At 36.7% G+C, this 15871-nt stretch overlaps 1 protein-coding gene across 27 annotated transcripts in view; it reads right to left on the bottom strand.

Annotated features, from left to right (window-relative positions):
- Nucleotides 1-15871, bottom strand: part of SEC31A (SEC31 homolog A, COPII coat complex component) — a gene marked incomplete at its 5' end in the record, with an annotated part of 54362 nt that overhangs the window by 1725 nt on the left and 36766 nt on the right. For 18 of the 27 annotated variants that reach the window (XM_079716896.1, XM_079716889.1, XM_079716884.1 and 15 more), the window contains 4 exons: nt 357-428; nt 3074-3193; nt 5574-5837; nt 7325-7383. In XM_079716896.1, the coding sequence (XP_079573022.1) occupies nt 357-428; nt 3074-3193; nt 5574-5837; nt 7325-7383 (515 nt within the window). Of the gene's footprint in view, nt 1-356; nt 429-3073; nt 3194-5573; nt 5838-7324; nt 7384-8883; nt 8923-15871 lie in introns of all 27 variants that reach the window. The other 9 variants (XM_079716883.1, XM_079716900.1, XM_079716901.1 and 6 more) reach the window with 2 other exon arrangements.

Raw genomic sequence — 15871 nt, forward strand, 5'->3', positions numbered from 1 at the left:
TGAATAGAAGGCCAGTTACTGTAGGACCAGTACAGGCCAGTTTGTATATCTGCCCTTTGTTATAAAAAAGGTTAAAAATTCTCTCTCCCTCTTAATCTCTCTCTCCCTCTTAATCTCTCTCTCTCTCTCTCTCTCTCTCTCACACACACACACACACACACACACTGCCCTATCCCCTTATCCCCAGTGACTGAAATGTAAGATTTAGACAGAGAAAAGCCCATTCTATGAACTGTCACGATCATTTTGCCCCCAAGCGTACTATATATTACATGCAAGTGCTGATGAGACACTTATTTTACTAGTAACCAGGAATAAATGATTATCATAAATCCTTCTTTTCCCCACAAACTTACTGTCTGTTCCCTAAGTTTATCATACAGAAACTCCAAACGTTTGCTGGCATCATCTAGCTTCCTCTTGGTTTGCTGCAGGAGAGAAAAAACAGGTATGTATGAACAATAACTTTTATCCCAAGAACGTGCCTTATCTCATTTCACTAAACCTTACAGTCATGATGTTGGACAGCTTCATTTTATAAAGAAATGGAGATGGCTAAGACCGAGGAACTTGAACAGATTATTAGAACAGAGATCAGTAATCTATTAAGGCAGGGAGGGCAAGAAAGTGAGACCCTTCCTCCTAGTGTGCAAAATGGAGCACTGGCTGGATTTCATGGGGACTGCAACTCACTTGAGGTGTTTGAGTGTCCATCTACACTATATCCACAAGCAAGAGGAAGGGCCGTCTGGAGGCAGCAATGGGTCAGTGTACTACGGAAAAGAAGGTCTAACAGTTACTGTAAATTAAATAAAATGAACATTATGGGAGCTAGAAGGCAAACATATACAGGTGAACTGTGGAATCTCAAAAGTACTACTTATACGCTCAGTCACATTTGGTACATTTAATCCTGTCTTATTCTGGGCCTTTAAAACACCAAAAAAAGGAGAAAATTATCTTTTGGTGATTTAAGATTATTAAGAGGGAAGTGTTAAAATGAGTTCTTAAATTAAGGAGTCCTCCTACCCTCATCCTAGTACTGTAAGTATAGTGAGAGAAAACTATCCTAAAAGTAAAGGTTTAAAATTATACTGTGATTAACTTAATATCTATATTATGCAACAGCCTTAAAAGTGACACTGCTTTTCAATATTTATTGAGGGACTACTACGCGCCATGCTGGGACAGTGTTGTGTCTCATGGATCTCATATTCTATTGGGTGGGAAAAAGATACTAAATAAACAGTATATTGTACGTCAGGTGGTGATGAGTGCCATGAAGAAAAGTTAACAGGGTAAGGGGGTCAGCAGTGTTGGCAGTATGATGTGGTAAGAAAGTCCTGATGGCTAATGGGACACCTGAGCAGACACCAGGAACAAGTGAGCAAGAGCTATGCAGTGCTATGGGGAAGAGTTCCAGGCAGAAGGAGCCACAGGTACAAAGTCTCTGATGCTGACACATTCTTGGTATGTTTGAGGAGGGAATGTCAGTGTGTCAGAAGAGGAGTGCAGAAGAGTGAAGCCATCGAGGATAACCTTACAAACTAAGTTGTGCTGCAAAATTACTTTGTGCTGTTTGGACATAACTGAAGTGGAAATAAGAATAAAGTCATACTATACAAATGATTTCAAGTATTGATTAAAATGGACTTTTGTGGAGGGTTCAAAGTTAGTCCCACCTAGCTACCAGCAGGAGTCCTGGGCAGTATTTGAACTTCCTCCCCAACTAGTGACAGGAACAGTTTGTCTTTCTCTTCTGCCCAGGGGTCCTGGGTAACCAGAAGGAAGGTGATACGATGACCTAGAGGAGGTGAAGCTCAACAAAAATTTATTAAGCTAGGCCATGTACGAGGTGTCCTCCCAACCTCTGTTTACATTCACTCATGCCTGAAGGAAGACTGGAGTTTCCCCACATTTTTATTAGGATTCCTCCATTTTGTATGATGAGGACCTCTTTGCCTAGGAGACACTGTACACTCACTCACCTGTTAACAGCTTCACCTGTTCTCTGTTCCTAGCTTCGTCTTTCCATCACTCCCAGAATGCCAGGCGCTAAGGTTTATGTTAACTTTCCCCTGCCTCTGCTTTCCTGACACTTTCAGTACAGGAAATTGCTTTCCAAAAGACTAGCAGAAGGCTGCACATATTAATACTCAATGTTTGATGAAACAACAAATTCCAGAAGCTGTTTTTCAAGCAGACAACTGGCCAGTGACTAAATAAACATATTCAATGTTTATTGGCATAAAGTGAAATTTCACCAAAAACAAAACAGGCTTTGTGGAATTTTTGTTGTTGCCAATACAGTCATCCTCTAATAAACTGAGTAAAGTCAGTTACTTTGACTATGAATATGACTCCAATATCTAAAGCACTTAACTATTTTTAAGGTCTTTGCAAAGTTAAAGACTGTCTATCTACTTTTAAAAGCTTTGATGTAAGCTCAGAAAGAAACCCCAAATCTGAGTTTCACCATTCTGTTGTATTTTTGTGCTATGCGTAAGGTTTGCCGATGAGACTCAGTGCAGCATAGTGGTTGAAAGCATGAATTCTGGAGCCAGACTAGGTTCGAATGCTGGCTCTGCCTTAATTATTACGTAACTGCTTTTTGCCTTAATTTCCTCCTCTGTAAATAAATATGACAAACCTACCTACCATGCGGTTGTTTTAAGGATTAAAGTTATATGTAAAAAGCAGTTGAATGTGTTTTTTATATGTACAGCAAACTATATATAAGTGCTAGCTTTACTATTTTTGCATAAACTTTCAAAATACATCTTGTAAGACTTTAAGCAATCATTATAGAAGCGCTCCAAAAGGGATTCTTTTTTTTTTTTTTGCAATACGCAGGCCTCTCACTGTTGTGACCTCTCCTGTTGTGGAGCACAGGCTCTGGACACGCGGGCCCAGCAGCCATGGCTCACGGGCCTAGTCGCTCCGCAGCACGTGGGATCCCCCCGGACCGGGGCACGAATCCATGTCCCCTGCATCGGCAGGCGGACTCCCAACCACTGCGCCACCAGGGAAGCCCAAGGGATTCTTTTAATTAAGCAAAATAAAAAATACATACAGGATCTGTGGCTGAAGAGAGGCAGCGCTGAATAAGATCCTCAAATGTGGTCTTTAGAATGAGGTGCTCATCTGGAATAGGTTTCTTGGTAATTTTTTCTGTTGGCAAAGACTGCACATGCTGGAATAAATAATACCATAAAATGACTCGAAATGACCAGAAGCTACCTATACACAAAGCTCTGAATCTGTGATAAAGAGAAACCAACGAACTTGTAGATAGGCTATTCAAAATCAAATGAAAAATTAACATGTGAAATCACTTGGGATAAGCAAACATAAAAATCAGATATTCAGTAGAAGAAAACAGGTACTCTTTCTACAGCTTCTATTTTCAAAAATAGGATTGGATATAAAGTATTTGATTAATTATGGAACATATGTTGATCACTATTTTATATAACTGATGGGAAGGAGACCTGTGCCAGTAGGAAATAAAAAGAACAAGGCATTTACAAAGTTGGCTGGTTGGAGTGGCTGCTTGCTTTGCTTGTTGGCTCATTTTTGTTTATCCTGACATTCTTCTATTTTTTGGTTTACTCTTGGAGGGTGTTAACTGGGCTATTATCAAACTGCAAGATTAAACCAAAGGTTAGGATAGAAGAGTCCATGATCTTACTGAATGTACAGATGGGAAAACAAAGAAGGAATGTGTAAGTGTTTAAAGTTTTGACTGATTAGTTCATTCATAGAAAACATTAAGCAATTATGTATTAGGCATTGGCTAGGTATTGGTGAGCCAATACGGAAATGATCTCATCCCTCAGGGAGTTTACAGGCTGATGGGAGAGAGAGAAAATTTAAAAATGTCATAAGTGTATGTAAAATAGCAACTGTGGTTAAGTTAACATCACTGGAACCAAGAGACAATATAATTGAGATTTAACTGAGCAGAAGGCTCTTTAAGGAAGTTATATCAGAAGGATATGTAGGAATTAACCAGTTAAATGGGGAAGGAAATGCATTCCAGACAGAAGAACATGTACACAGGAAGGATCATGATACAAGGGACTGAAAGGAGGTCACTGTAGCTGGAGCAGAGAGAGAGAGCAAGGAGGAGTATGAGCTGAGAGATTCCAGACAATGTGAAATATTTTGGTCTTTATCCTAAGAACAATGGGAAGCTGTAATGTTTTAAGCAATGAGGAGATAAGACCAGATAAGAGATGGGTCAAAGTAGATGCTGGCAGACCAGCTAGAGGCTCCTGCACTGCTTAAGACTGGAGATGAAGGTAGCATGGACTAGAATGGAAATGTAGAGAAGGGATTTGAGAGAGATTTTGAAGTAATATCAGCAAGATTTGGGGATAGCTCTGAAAAACAGGTTAAAGGAAGAAGAATATAAAGATGATGCCCAGGTTTTGGGCTGGATTAAATAGGAAGGATTATGGTGCCATTAATTGAAACAGGACACACCAAAAGACGACTAGGTTTGGGAGGAAGACTATGAATTAGATTCTGATATGTTAAGTGTGAGGTGCCTCAGAGACATCCAAGTGGACAGGAAGGTGGATATTATGGCCTGGCTGAACACACACATCCATGAAGCTCCCACTTCCAATGGCAACTGAGATTCTGGTCCAGATGAGTATAGCATGAGCACCCAGGTCTAAACAAAAGTGAATGGCTTCACAAACACCACAGACTTATAATTATAAAAACTTAACAGTGCATCTTTATAATTTTATATATTCTTATGGAAAGAAGAAGGTCCTCCCATCTCCATCAAAACACTTGTTTTTATAATCCAACTGTTAATGTTTAGAAGTTCCTTAGGCAGAAATCTCTTAACAGCAACACATACTCTTGTGGTAGAGATATAATCTTTACAAATTTGACTTCAGAGAGTCAAAGACAGTAACAGACAGAAGAGCTAGTTTTATACTTGAGCAGGAATTTATTTCATCTTATGTTGAACTGTGACCCAACCCCTTTACTTTTCATGAATAGATCAAAATGTTTATCTTTGTATGTCTAAGTCAGTTATATGGAAATATGATAGACTTTTCATCATCTAGAGCCCTGCCAACTAGCTGTTTGTATGTGAAAAGCAAGCACAAATTTATATCTCCATCTAAAATATGGGTATCTTATTAGCTCTTACATATACACAAGAAAATATATAACTCATTACATTTTTATTTTATATTTTAAAGGAAAAAACCTTTGGAAACAGCTTCTGCTTAGCAACCTTGGATGCAAATATGGATTCAACTGATCTTAAATTGTGGCTACTGATTAGATAAAATGAAATACTGTAATTGCCAAGTTACTGTTAACATATACTAGTAAATACATAAGCTCCTTCTAGAAAGTTTGTATATGGCCTTGTCATTGAAAAATAATATCATACATGAACAATCTTCAAAAAAGTTATTATTTTTAAGTTGCCTAAATTGAAATCAAACTGAGATAATAATAAAGGTATAACCATAAAAGTTAAAACGTTAAGAAACATACTGAAATAGAGCCATCTCCCACTTCCACAGATTTACTGTTACCTGCATGGTATTTCCAATAGGAGCCCCAGGGGCACCTTCAATATTCGGCTTTGAAAAAGACGGAGGCATGCCTGGTTGACTGAGGGGTTGCTGTATGCCGTGGAAAGGCTGGCCACCTGGAAGGTGTGGCTGTGGGAATGAAGCTTGGCTTGATAGTGGTACTGGAGCTGAAGGCTGTTGCTGCAGCATCTGTGACTGGGGGTCACCCAAGGGGTTCATGATTGGTGATGTGATGGGAACAGGAGGCGTAAAGTTCTCAGGCATCTTTTAAAAGAAATAAAAGGCACCAAGAGTAAGGAAAAAAACGGGATGATGACAACATTTCCTCGGCTTTAAATAAGGGAGTTAGCCATTTGTAGCAACATGGATGGACCTAGAGATTATCACAGTAAGTGAAGTAAGCCAGAAAGAGAAAGACAAATACCATATGGTATCACTTATATGTGGAATCTAAAATATGACACAGATGAACCTATCTATGAAACAGAAACAGAATCAGGGACAGAGAGAACAGACTGGTGGTTGCCAAGGGGGTTGGGGGAGAGTTAGAATGGGAGGGTGGGATTAGCAGATGTAAGCTTTTACATATAGAATGGATAAATAACAAGGTCCTACTGTACAGCACAGAGAACTATATTCTATATCCTATGATAAACCATAATGGAAAAGAACATATTTAAAAAAGAATGTATATACACATACATGTATAACTGAATCACTTTGCTGTACAGCAGTAATTAACACAACACTGTAAATCAACTATACTTCATTAAAAAAATTTAAAAAAATAAGGGAGTTAGACTATTCCATGGTTAAAAAATTTTTTTAAGTAACAGTAGAACACTTTTTAAAATGAAATTTTATGCAGAATTCTAGAGAAAAACACAAAAGTAAAGCTAATCTGGTTAAGAGGGCTGGGAGCTCAAACCTGGACCTTTGTTTCCCCTTTACCTTCCACACTTATCTCATAATGGGCCAAAACCATGGTGTTTTTGAAAGAGGATGTCAAAGTCTGGAGAATTATATCTAGCCATACTGGGATCAGATATGCCAAATACGTGTTTGTTTAATGTGATCAGATGTAATACCTTTTTCCTAGATCCTTAAGTGATACCTACTTAGTGATCCATCACACTCAAAGTAGTAGATTAAATTTCTGATTATCAGTGACCTCATTTGGGGGGGGGTTGCTCATTTAGTATCTCCCAATTTTATATTCTGGCCTCTCATTACTACACTTGGGGGACAGAAATCACTAGGAGTAAAAAAAAAAAAAAAATGCTTGGGGTAAAAGAAGAATCTTAAGTTATGCTCTAACAGCTCTCAACAGTTATTAACATCTAAATGATGCTCAACTACAAGGCTATTTCGTTTCATATTATATGTGATAGACAAAAATAGTCCAAAATATAATTACAAATTCATGATTACTGTTAGAACCCAAAACCAAAGTAACTCCTAAAAAAAAACCACTTGAGAAGCATGAAATTTTGTTTCCTACTCTTTGAAAAAGATCTGCTGAGAATTTACATCTTGTTTTTTAAAAAGGGTTTAATTCATATCACCATACTATTTTGTACTTTCTTTCCTTCCCTTCATGGATTAGAAGATGTTAAGTTGAAATACACATATTAAGTATATCAGTCAGTCAGCTTTGCCTTTAAAGGAACAGTGAAGTGTGGTGTGCTTCAGGTGGCTACATGATTCACAGGACACCTGCAGGCAACTGAACAGACATCTTTTTCTAGTACCTTCTTCTTTTTGGGTACTCTGTTCAAAGCTGGAGGATCATTCCAACCATTCTGAGAACCTATAACAGATAATAGAGGGCATTTTCCTTTAGAATCCTGAAAAGAAGAAAACTAAATTGTATTCATCATATAATACCTTCAAATTTTACTTTCACCCTGAGATAACTGTCACAAAAGTTTTACCAGCTGAGCTGCTGGGATCACTATGTAGCCCTGGACTCTCAAACTCATTACCTCTAATAATCACAGGGCCTTGGCTTAGAAAGCAGCATATCTTGACATTATTTCCTTTTAAAGTGAAAGAGTTGTACTAAACTTAAGGACAGTGAAGTTTTTATGTCTATATTGGTATATAAGCTTCAAACAATTCTCTCCTAATAAAGAAAAAATAAATCATCTGAGTCTGCTAAAAAAAAAAAAAGCCTTCTGATATATTCAACACACAAAAAAAGAATAAAAGTAGCAATCTCCTATTTCCTCAGAGAGCAATTCAGCATACCCAAATCATCCACATGGTAGAAACACTGTTAAAAAAACAAACAGAGCCCAACTATGCAACACCAGTATGCTTTATCACCTTTGCATTAAGAACAACCTATAAAGTAGAAAAAGGCATCAAATATCTGTGGTAAGATTTTTTTTTTTTTAATACTACACACACACACAAAAGTTCCAGGCTGCCAGCAGATATAAAATTAAACTACTGTCACCTTTAGGAAACTTCCTCCCCCCACAAATCTCCCAAAACCGGTCATCTCTAAGTGAGAAATGAACATGAGTAGCAGAACTCATTAAGGTACTTAATGCCTGTATCTTTAAAAAAAATTTTTTTAAACATCTTTATTGAATGCCTGTATCTTTAAAGAAAAAAGGAATAAACATGCCAGAGATAGAATAATTACTAAATCAAAATATAATCATTTTACATCTTATTAAGTTTTGTGTATGTGTATATGTAAAAGCAAAAATTAAACATTCTTCTTTCAATAAATTAAACATTCTTTCAGTATTTTACTTTTGCTTGTTTTATTGATATCCACGATATTAAATCACAACAAAATTGCTTAGCAAACCAAAGAACATAATGTCATAGAAATTTTTAAAAAACAAGATCTTCTCCTAACCAGCATGCACTCATTTGCCTTGATTTTAAAAGTAGAATTAATTTTCTACAAGGTGACTAGGAGACAGAATGCCAAATGAGCCTCAAAACATTCAAGAGCTAATTACAAAATATTAAACCACATGCTGCTATTTGCGTAACAAATCCTTAAAGTTCTCATTATACACAGACTAATCATTCAAATCTCTCCCATCACCTTCTAATCTTTCTTATATCTAAGACAATCTTGGTATAGCCTTGTCTTTCAGTCTATATAAAATAGACAACTTTTATGATTCAAGATCATTTGTGTCACTATGTTAATTCAATCAGTTCTAAGATTTGATCAGATTTAGGATATTATCAACTTTAAAGTTCACATGCATAATTGTGAATATCCATTCATTAGAGTCAGTGATTCAAAGATTTCCAAAGATATATTTTGTAACTAATTCACCTTCCAACATAGATGCCTGGTCTTGCACAGACTGATTTTCTGTAGACAAAATGTAAAAGTCACTTAAACAGTATTATCATCGAAGACATTCTAAACTCCACTCATTTTTTTTTTGGAATTTTGGAATTTTATTTTATTTATTTTTTATATAGCAGTTTCTTATTAGCTATCAATTTTACACATATTAGTGTATACATGTCAACCCCAATCTCCCAATTCATCCCACCACCACCACCCGTACCCCACCACTTTCCCCCACTTGGTGTCCATATGTTCGTTCTCTACATCTATGTCTCTATTTCTGCCCTGCAAACTGTAAACTCTACTCATTTTATAATTGTTTCTCCTCCCTCCATCAACCCCAAGAAAGAACAAACTAATTTTATAAGGGAATAAAACTTCCTTTTTTAATCAAGTCACGTGAAATGGTTTCTATCTAATTAAGAAAGTAATCAGTTTGTGGGCAAAGTTAACTCATTTAAATGTGTCAGATACAATTAACTCTTAAACACTACTTTTTTCTCTCACTGTGCCAGCTGTCTCTTTTAAGAGAAAATTTTATTCCTTCCTATTTAAAACAACATTATTTCCCTAATTGTTTGCACAGATTATTTTTCTACTATTTGATCAATGAAGCTCAGTAGTATCATGGTGCGGGGAGGGCTGAGAGCACTTCCTAACATATTATAACTGTGTCCATTTTAGTATTTTTTAAAGCTGTGAATCCAAATCAGTTGAAGATCTTGTAAAAATGCAGATTCTAATTCACTAGGTATAGCGTAGGGCCTGAGATTCTACTGCTTCAGCCAGCTCCTAGGTAATGCCAATGCTGCTGGTCCAAATCCTCTTTAAGTAGTAGGGTTTTAAAGAGAAATGGGAGGATTTCTACATTGTCATGCAGACTTCAACGCTACATTGTTAAAGATAATAAGCATGTTAGACAATCTTAACAAGGAGGTGCTACTTTACTGCTGGATTTGGGAGGCCCCAAGGATCTGCATTCTGGAGGAACTGTAATTTCTGGGGTCACACCATGAGTATGAGCATAAATGGGAACAGGCCCAGTAAATATGTAACCATCCCATATGGTCTTTTCTATAAGAATATACAGATTTGCAGACTGTTTAGCACAAATCTTCCAGAAATCACTACTTCTTTTAAAAGAACTGAAGTTTCTGGCAGTGGACAAGAGGAAAGAAGGCTGGGCTGAGAACTAATACAGCAATTCCAAAATTGTCGGATATTCAGGATTGGTCCAGGCCCAGCCTCCAATCAAAAGCATGCAGTGCAGATACATCATATGAACATACAACTTACGAGAATTCAACTATCTTCACTTGGGGAGAGAGGAATCAAGAGACTATAGCATTAACTAGTGAGTTCAATTCAGTTTGAGCTCTACTCAAGAAGCACATGCCCCAGAGAAACTGTGAGGTGGGAGAACTAATCCCACAGTTTGAAATTTCACTGTATGGAGCTAAGGATAGATGTTTTTCATACAATATGGCTTCTAACCACAAGCAACTTCTTCATGAGGGCTTAACTGAAGAAAGGGGTGATCACGGATAACTGACTCTACGTGATTTCTTATTTTTGTCTTAAATGATGACTTTACAATTTAACTCCCCATGCAAGATATGACCTCATAGCACTACAGTTAATAAACCCCTGGGAGTCACTGTGCGTGCATTATGACAGAGGACAGACCTGATTTGCAACTACTGATGTACTCTCTAGCACCAGACTTCAGCTTCTGGGCTGAGGGGGACAATATACAGTCCATCCCCAGGATCTACATCTGCAGATTCAACCAACTAAGGATCATTCAGGAAGGAAAAAAATCCAAAAAAGTTCCCAAAAGCAAAACTTGAATTTGCTCCAAGTATTTACACAGCATTTACACTGTATTGGGTATTATTAGCAATCTAGACATAAAAGTATATGTGTGTAGGTTATATGCAAATACTACGCCACATTATATAAAGGACTTGAGCATCCTTGGATTTTGGTATTGGGGCGGGGCAGGGGGGAGTCGACGGTGGGAAAAACCTAAAAGTACTGGAGGTACCCTGGCCTTGATTGGTTTTTTCAGGGAGCAGTCTCAACAACATGTCTTCTCTCTAGCCCTATGAAACGTGGGAGCAGAAGGTGAGACCAGTTTTTCCTCTAACCTCTCATGGCAGTGATCATAGCCTTGGATATTAAAGCCCGAGGGGATATCCTAATTTCACTAACTATTAGCAGCACAAAAAAGTATGTGGGACAATTTCACATGACCCTTTGGTAGAATGACACCAAAGTTATGATGAAATCAAATTAAATTGAAAGTTCCAAGTAAAACTGCATGAAATAAGAAACAAAAAGATTTTCAACAAGAACATATAGCCAGTTGGCTATCCCTCATAACTTGAGGGTAGGCTGCTTGTTGAATTGAAAATAACGATTGTACAATAATCAAAGTTCCCACCAAAATATATGCCTAACTGGCCCCTCCTAACCTCAAACCATGTAATATATTTAGCAATATGTTTTATTTCAGCCCAGAAAATCCTTGTTCAAATCTCTGATCAATTTAACAGTTTTATCTTAGCTATGATTCTAACCCCTCAATAGTTTTGCTTTTATATCTTTAAATTGTTTAAATATGACTTTTTAAAAACACAATTAAATTGACCTCTACTTTATGGAGACACACTTTAATAGCAACACTAGGTAAAGCAAACTAAGTGAAAAACTTGAATATCTACAGGAGACAGTATTATGGGGGTTCATTATAGATGTGCAAAATGATACTCTTGGTCAATATTTTTAAAAAAACATAGCACAGTCTAATCTTGTACATAATTCTCTCATAAAACTAGTAAGGGAAGATAATCTCTTTTACCTTTTCAAAAAACCTTAAAAATGGGCATAAATCTCTTTCTTACTCTCTTTTTAAACATGACAATGACTTTAAAGAACATTGAAAAATGGTTCGTGGTGTAATATTAAGTAGTAAGATGTAAATTATGAGTGTATGTGGGAGTTATGATCTCAATTCTTTAAAAATGCATGCATACAATAAGATACTACTATCTTCACACCTATTAGAATGGCGAGAATTAAAAACAAAAACAAAAAAACAGAAAACAACAAGTGTTGGTGTGGATGTGGAGAAATTGGACCCTTACGCATTGCTGGTGAAAATGTAAAATAGTGTCACCACCTCAAAAAATTAAACACTGAATTACTATTTGATCCAGTAATTCCATTTCTGGGTATATACCCAAAAGTCCCTGAAACCAGGGACTTGAACAGATATTTGTATACTCATGTTCATAGCAGCATTATTCATGACAGCCAAAATGCCCATGTGCAGGTTAATGGTTAAACAAATTGTGGTATATACACAGAGTGGAATATTACTCAGCTTTAAAAACGAAATTCTGATACATGCTATAATATGGATGAATCTTAAAGACAGTGAAACAGCCAGTTACAAGAAGAAAAAACTGTATGACTACTTATATGAGGTACCTAGAATACATACATAGAGACAAAGTAAAACGGTGGTTACCAGGGGCTGGGGAAGACGGGGAGTTTTTAATGGCTACATAATTTCAGTATGGGATGACAAAAAAGTTCTGTAGTTAGTGGTGATGATTGTACAACAATGTAAATGCACTTGATGTCACTTAAAAATGATTAAAATGGTAAATTTTGTTATGTATATTCAACGTTAAAAGAACTTTAATACATGCATACATACATATATGTGTGCATATATGTGTACGAAGGGAATAAATACACCTAAATTATTAGTGGTTATATATGGGTGGCAGAATTACAGATAATTTTAATTTTATTCTCTATACTATTTGAGGTCTTTCAAAATCGTACAGTAAAAAATTAATAAAAATCAAGGGAAAATTAACTTAAAAACTGAATATGGCATGTCACTGGATTCTGGAGACCCTTATCCACCTTAGTGTAGGGATTAGTCCTCCACATGGTCTTTAGGGAAGGAAGAGAGAAGCGCTTGGTCTCACATACAGAAGTGGAGTTGCTACCATCCTTACTTGAATCTCACTTCTCACTGGGAACCTTCTCAAGGTGTCCTTGCATAATGGTAGGATCTAGGCACTGGCTAAGATACTTTCAGTGGATTCACAGAAAAATATTAGTGCCAATGGTATGGAGACTTTTGGCTAAAAGAGAATTTGAGACGGAGAGAAAAGAGCATCCTTGTTAATCATATACCTCCCCCTTCCCCGTTAGCCTCACACGTCACATTTTAAAAAAGGCATCACAAAATTAAAAATTTAAATTTAGAGAGAATGAATCCTTAAGGTCATTTTCCAATGACACGAGATAAAACAGATTTATCCAAAGAAAAATAAGGAAGGCTATCATGCTCCTTTTCTTTGTTTAAAGGGTTAAAAACCAGGTACTCATAGTTTGACTATGGAATGTTTATGAAAATTAAAAAAAATTTTTTTCAGCACACTGTTTCACAAAAATATGCAATATTATGCCCCTTCAAGACTCTTCTATGTGAAGGAGCACAAGACCATATATTATATATATATATATATATATATATATATATATACACCCCAATTAAATTTTCCATTGTTTAATGAAATCAATACTGTTTACTCAAAAACAACTTCATGAGAGCTTGTCATTTTATCAGAAAATTTTTCTAAGTAAACTTCTTGGGCCTTCACATTTGCAAGTGCTCTCCCTTAGTAACAAGTATACATTAAACCAGGGACACACACAAAAAAGGTGGGGGGATACAAGCAGTATCTTACTTATCCTGGACAGTAAAGCTAGGAAAACTTCCTGCTTTTTGTGCTGCCACCACTGAAACACGTTGCACTATACTAACTTAGGCTGTTAGCACTTTATACCTAGAACTTGGAGATAGCCTGTTTTCCTTGCCTCTGATTCTGCCATGCTGCCCACAATCTGTTTTGCAGAACCATCTCCAGATTAACCTCCCTAAAGTACCACTTTGACCATGCCTCTCAGTAGTTCAAACTCCTCCACTAGAAATTTTCTTCTTACTGTATGAAGTATAAATTTCTTGCCCTGACATTTTATGTTTTCCAAAATTTGGCCCAAATACAAATTTTATGTTCCAACTTATAACAAAGCTATGTGCTGTTCACTAGAAATAGAAATGTACTGTACTTTTCTGCCTTCCTACCTGTGCCTAGAATAATTCTGATTACAGACTGAACAGGTTCTCATTAAGAATTTACTGAATGAATGTTTTGATGATTGCAACATGAGTTTCTCTGAGCAGTGGGCACATAATTTTGTGGTTCACTAACAGTTACAGGGCTTGAAAATCCTAGTGTCTATCAAGAAGAGTCCACCGGACAAGTGGAATTTCCAAGCCCCGTAGAAAACCATGATATAATAATCTAAGACATATTAGAACAAAGATAAAACTTTTAGTCACAGTTATCTGTATAACCTAAGCAAACTTTTTAGGGAATCAAAAAATAAAAATAAGGTAAAGCTCTAACTGTTAATTAAAGTACAGGGACTACTAACATGCAAGAGGTAACAAAGCAGCTAGCTTAGTGCATGCCGAGTATTGAAAAATGTACGGCTTCATCTTCCTATTAGTTGCTCTGCTTCTCAGCCAGGTTAGAACACTGTTACTTTGTACGTAAGCAAAGACTTTATTATACGGCCAAGTGCCCTTTAGCTTAAGGAGGAAAAACATACCCATGCAAATATTTAACTTAGAAGATGAAGTAACAAATGCTTAAAATAGTGATGCTAAATGTTTCTGTAATTCCAACACTGACAGCTATTTCTACTCGTTTCATCAGGACTAGACTATCTGGAAAAGAAGAATGAACATGGGCTCTGAAGACTGAGAGACTGGGGTATCTCAGTTGTATCTCAACTTGGAGACTATCACTGTGCAATCATGAAAACATTATACATAACCCTAGGAAACTCAAGCTTCCTCATGGCAATTTTTTAAAAAAATAATTATTCCTATTTCTCGTGGTTATGAGAAATAAGAACATACATGGCAGTGCTGGTACATGTCCAATGTATGTTCAATAAATGATAATTCACTTTCCTACTTCCCTGTACCACTTTCTTATGTGGGGATTTACTTGAATCCATCTTTCACTCAAGCTATTACCCAACTATTCAGAATATATATTGTTTTCACTCATCCAGATTTTAAAAGGTAATTTTTTGAACTCTACAATTTAATTAACACTCCTCTCTAAATATCAACCTATTGAAATATCTGTATTGAAAATTATACAAATTTTATTTGTGCAGTAAAGGCTGATACATATTGTGTGTATGATTTTTGGTACTTTGGACTTTAATATTATATATCAAAGAAGAGAGAAGGAGATATATGTATAATTCTGGATCCATAAGACTTCCAAGAAAAAAAATACTTCCTCAATAAATCCTATTATATGATCAGTGTTTTCAGTTATTAAAGCTACTACTTAGCAGATAAAAAGAGAACAACATATACTGGACTTCCAGGAACAACTTCAGTATTAGAAAGCAAGACTCACTCCTGTTTTGCCCCTCTAGTTTAAAACCATCAATTATAATCTGAAAGGGAAACTATTTTCAAATACCCTTAGTAACAAGTATACATTGAACAAGGGACAAAAAAAAAAGGAACAGAGCTCTAGTTTTTTTTTTTTTTTTTTTTTTGCGGTACGCAGGCCTCTCACCGTTGTGGCCTCTCCCGTTGCGGAGCACAGGCTCCGGACGCGCAGGCTCAGCGGCCATGGCTCACGGGCCCAGCCTCTCCGCGGCATGTGGGATCTTCCAGGACCAGGGCACAAACCCGCATCCCCTGCATCGGCAGGCGGACTCCCAACCACTGCACCACCAAGGAAACCCGAGCTCTAGTTTTGAGCGATGTGTTATCACAGCTAACTTTGCAGTCATAGTCCCCAAATGCTTTCAATGTACTAATGCATTCAATCTCTTCATAAGC

Source organism: Hyperoodon ampullatus (genome assembly GCF_949752795.1).
Source record: "Hyperoodon ampullatus genome assembly, chromosome: 1".
Classification (NCBI taxonomy): domain Eukaryota; kingdom Metazoa; phylum Chordata; class Mammalia; order Artiodactyla; family Ziphiidae; genus Hyperoodon; species Hyperoodon ampullatus.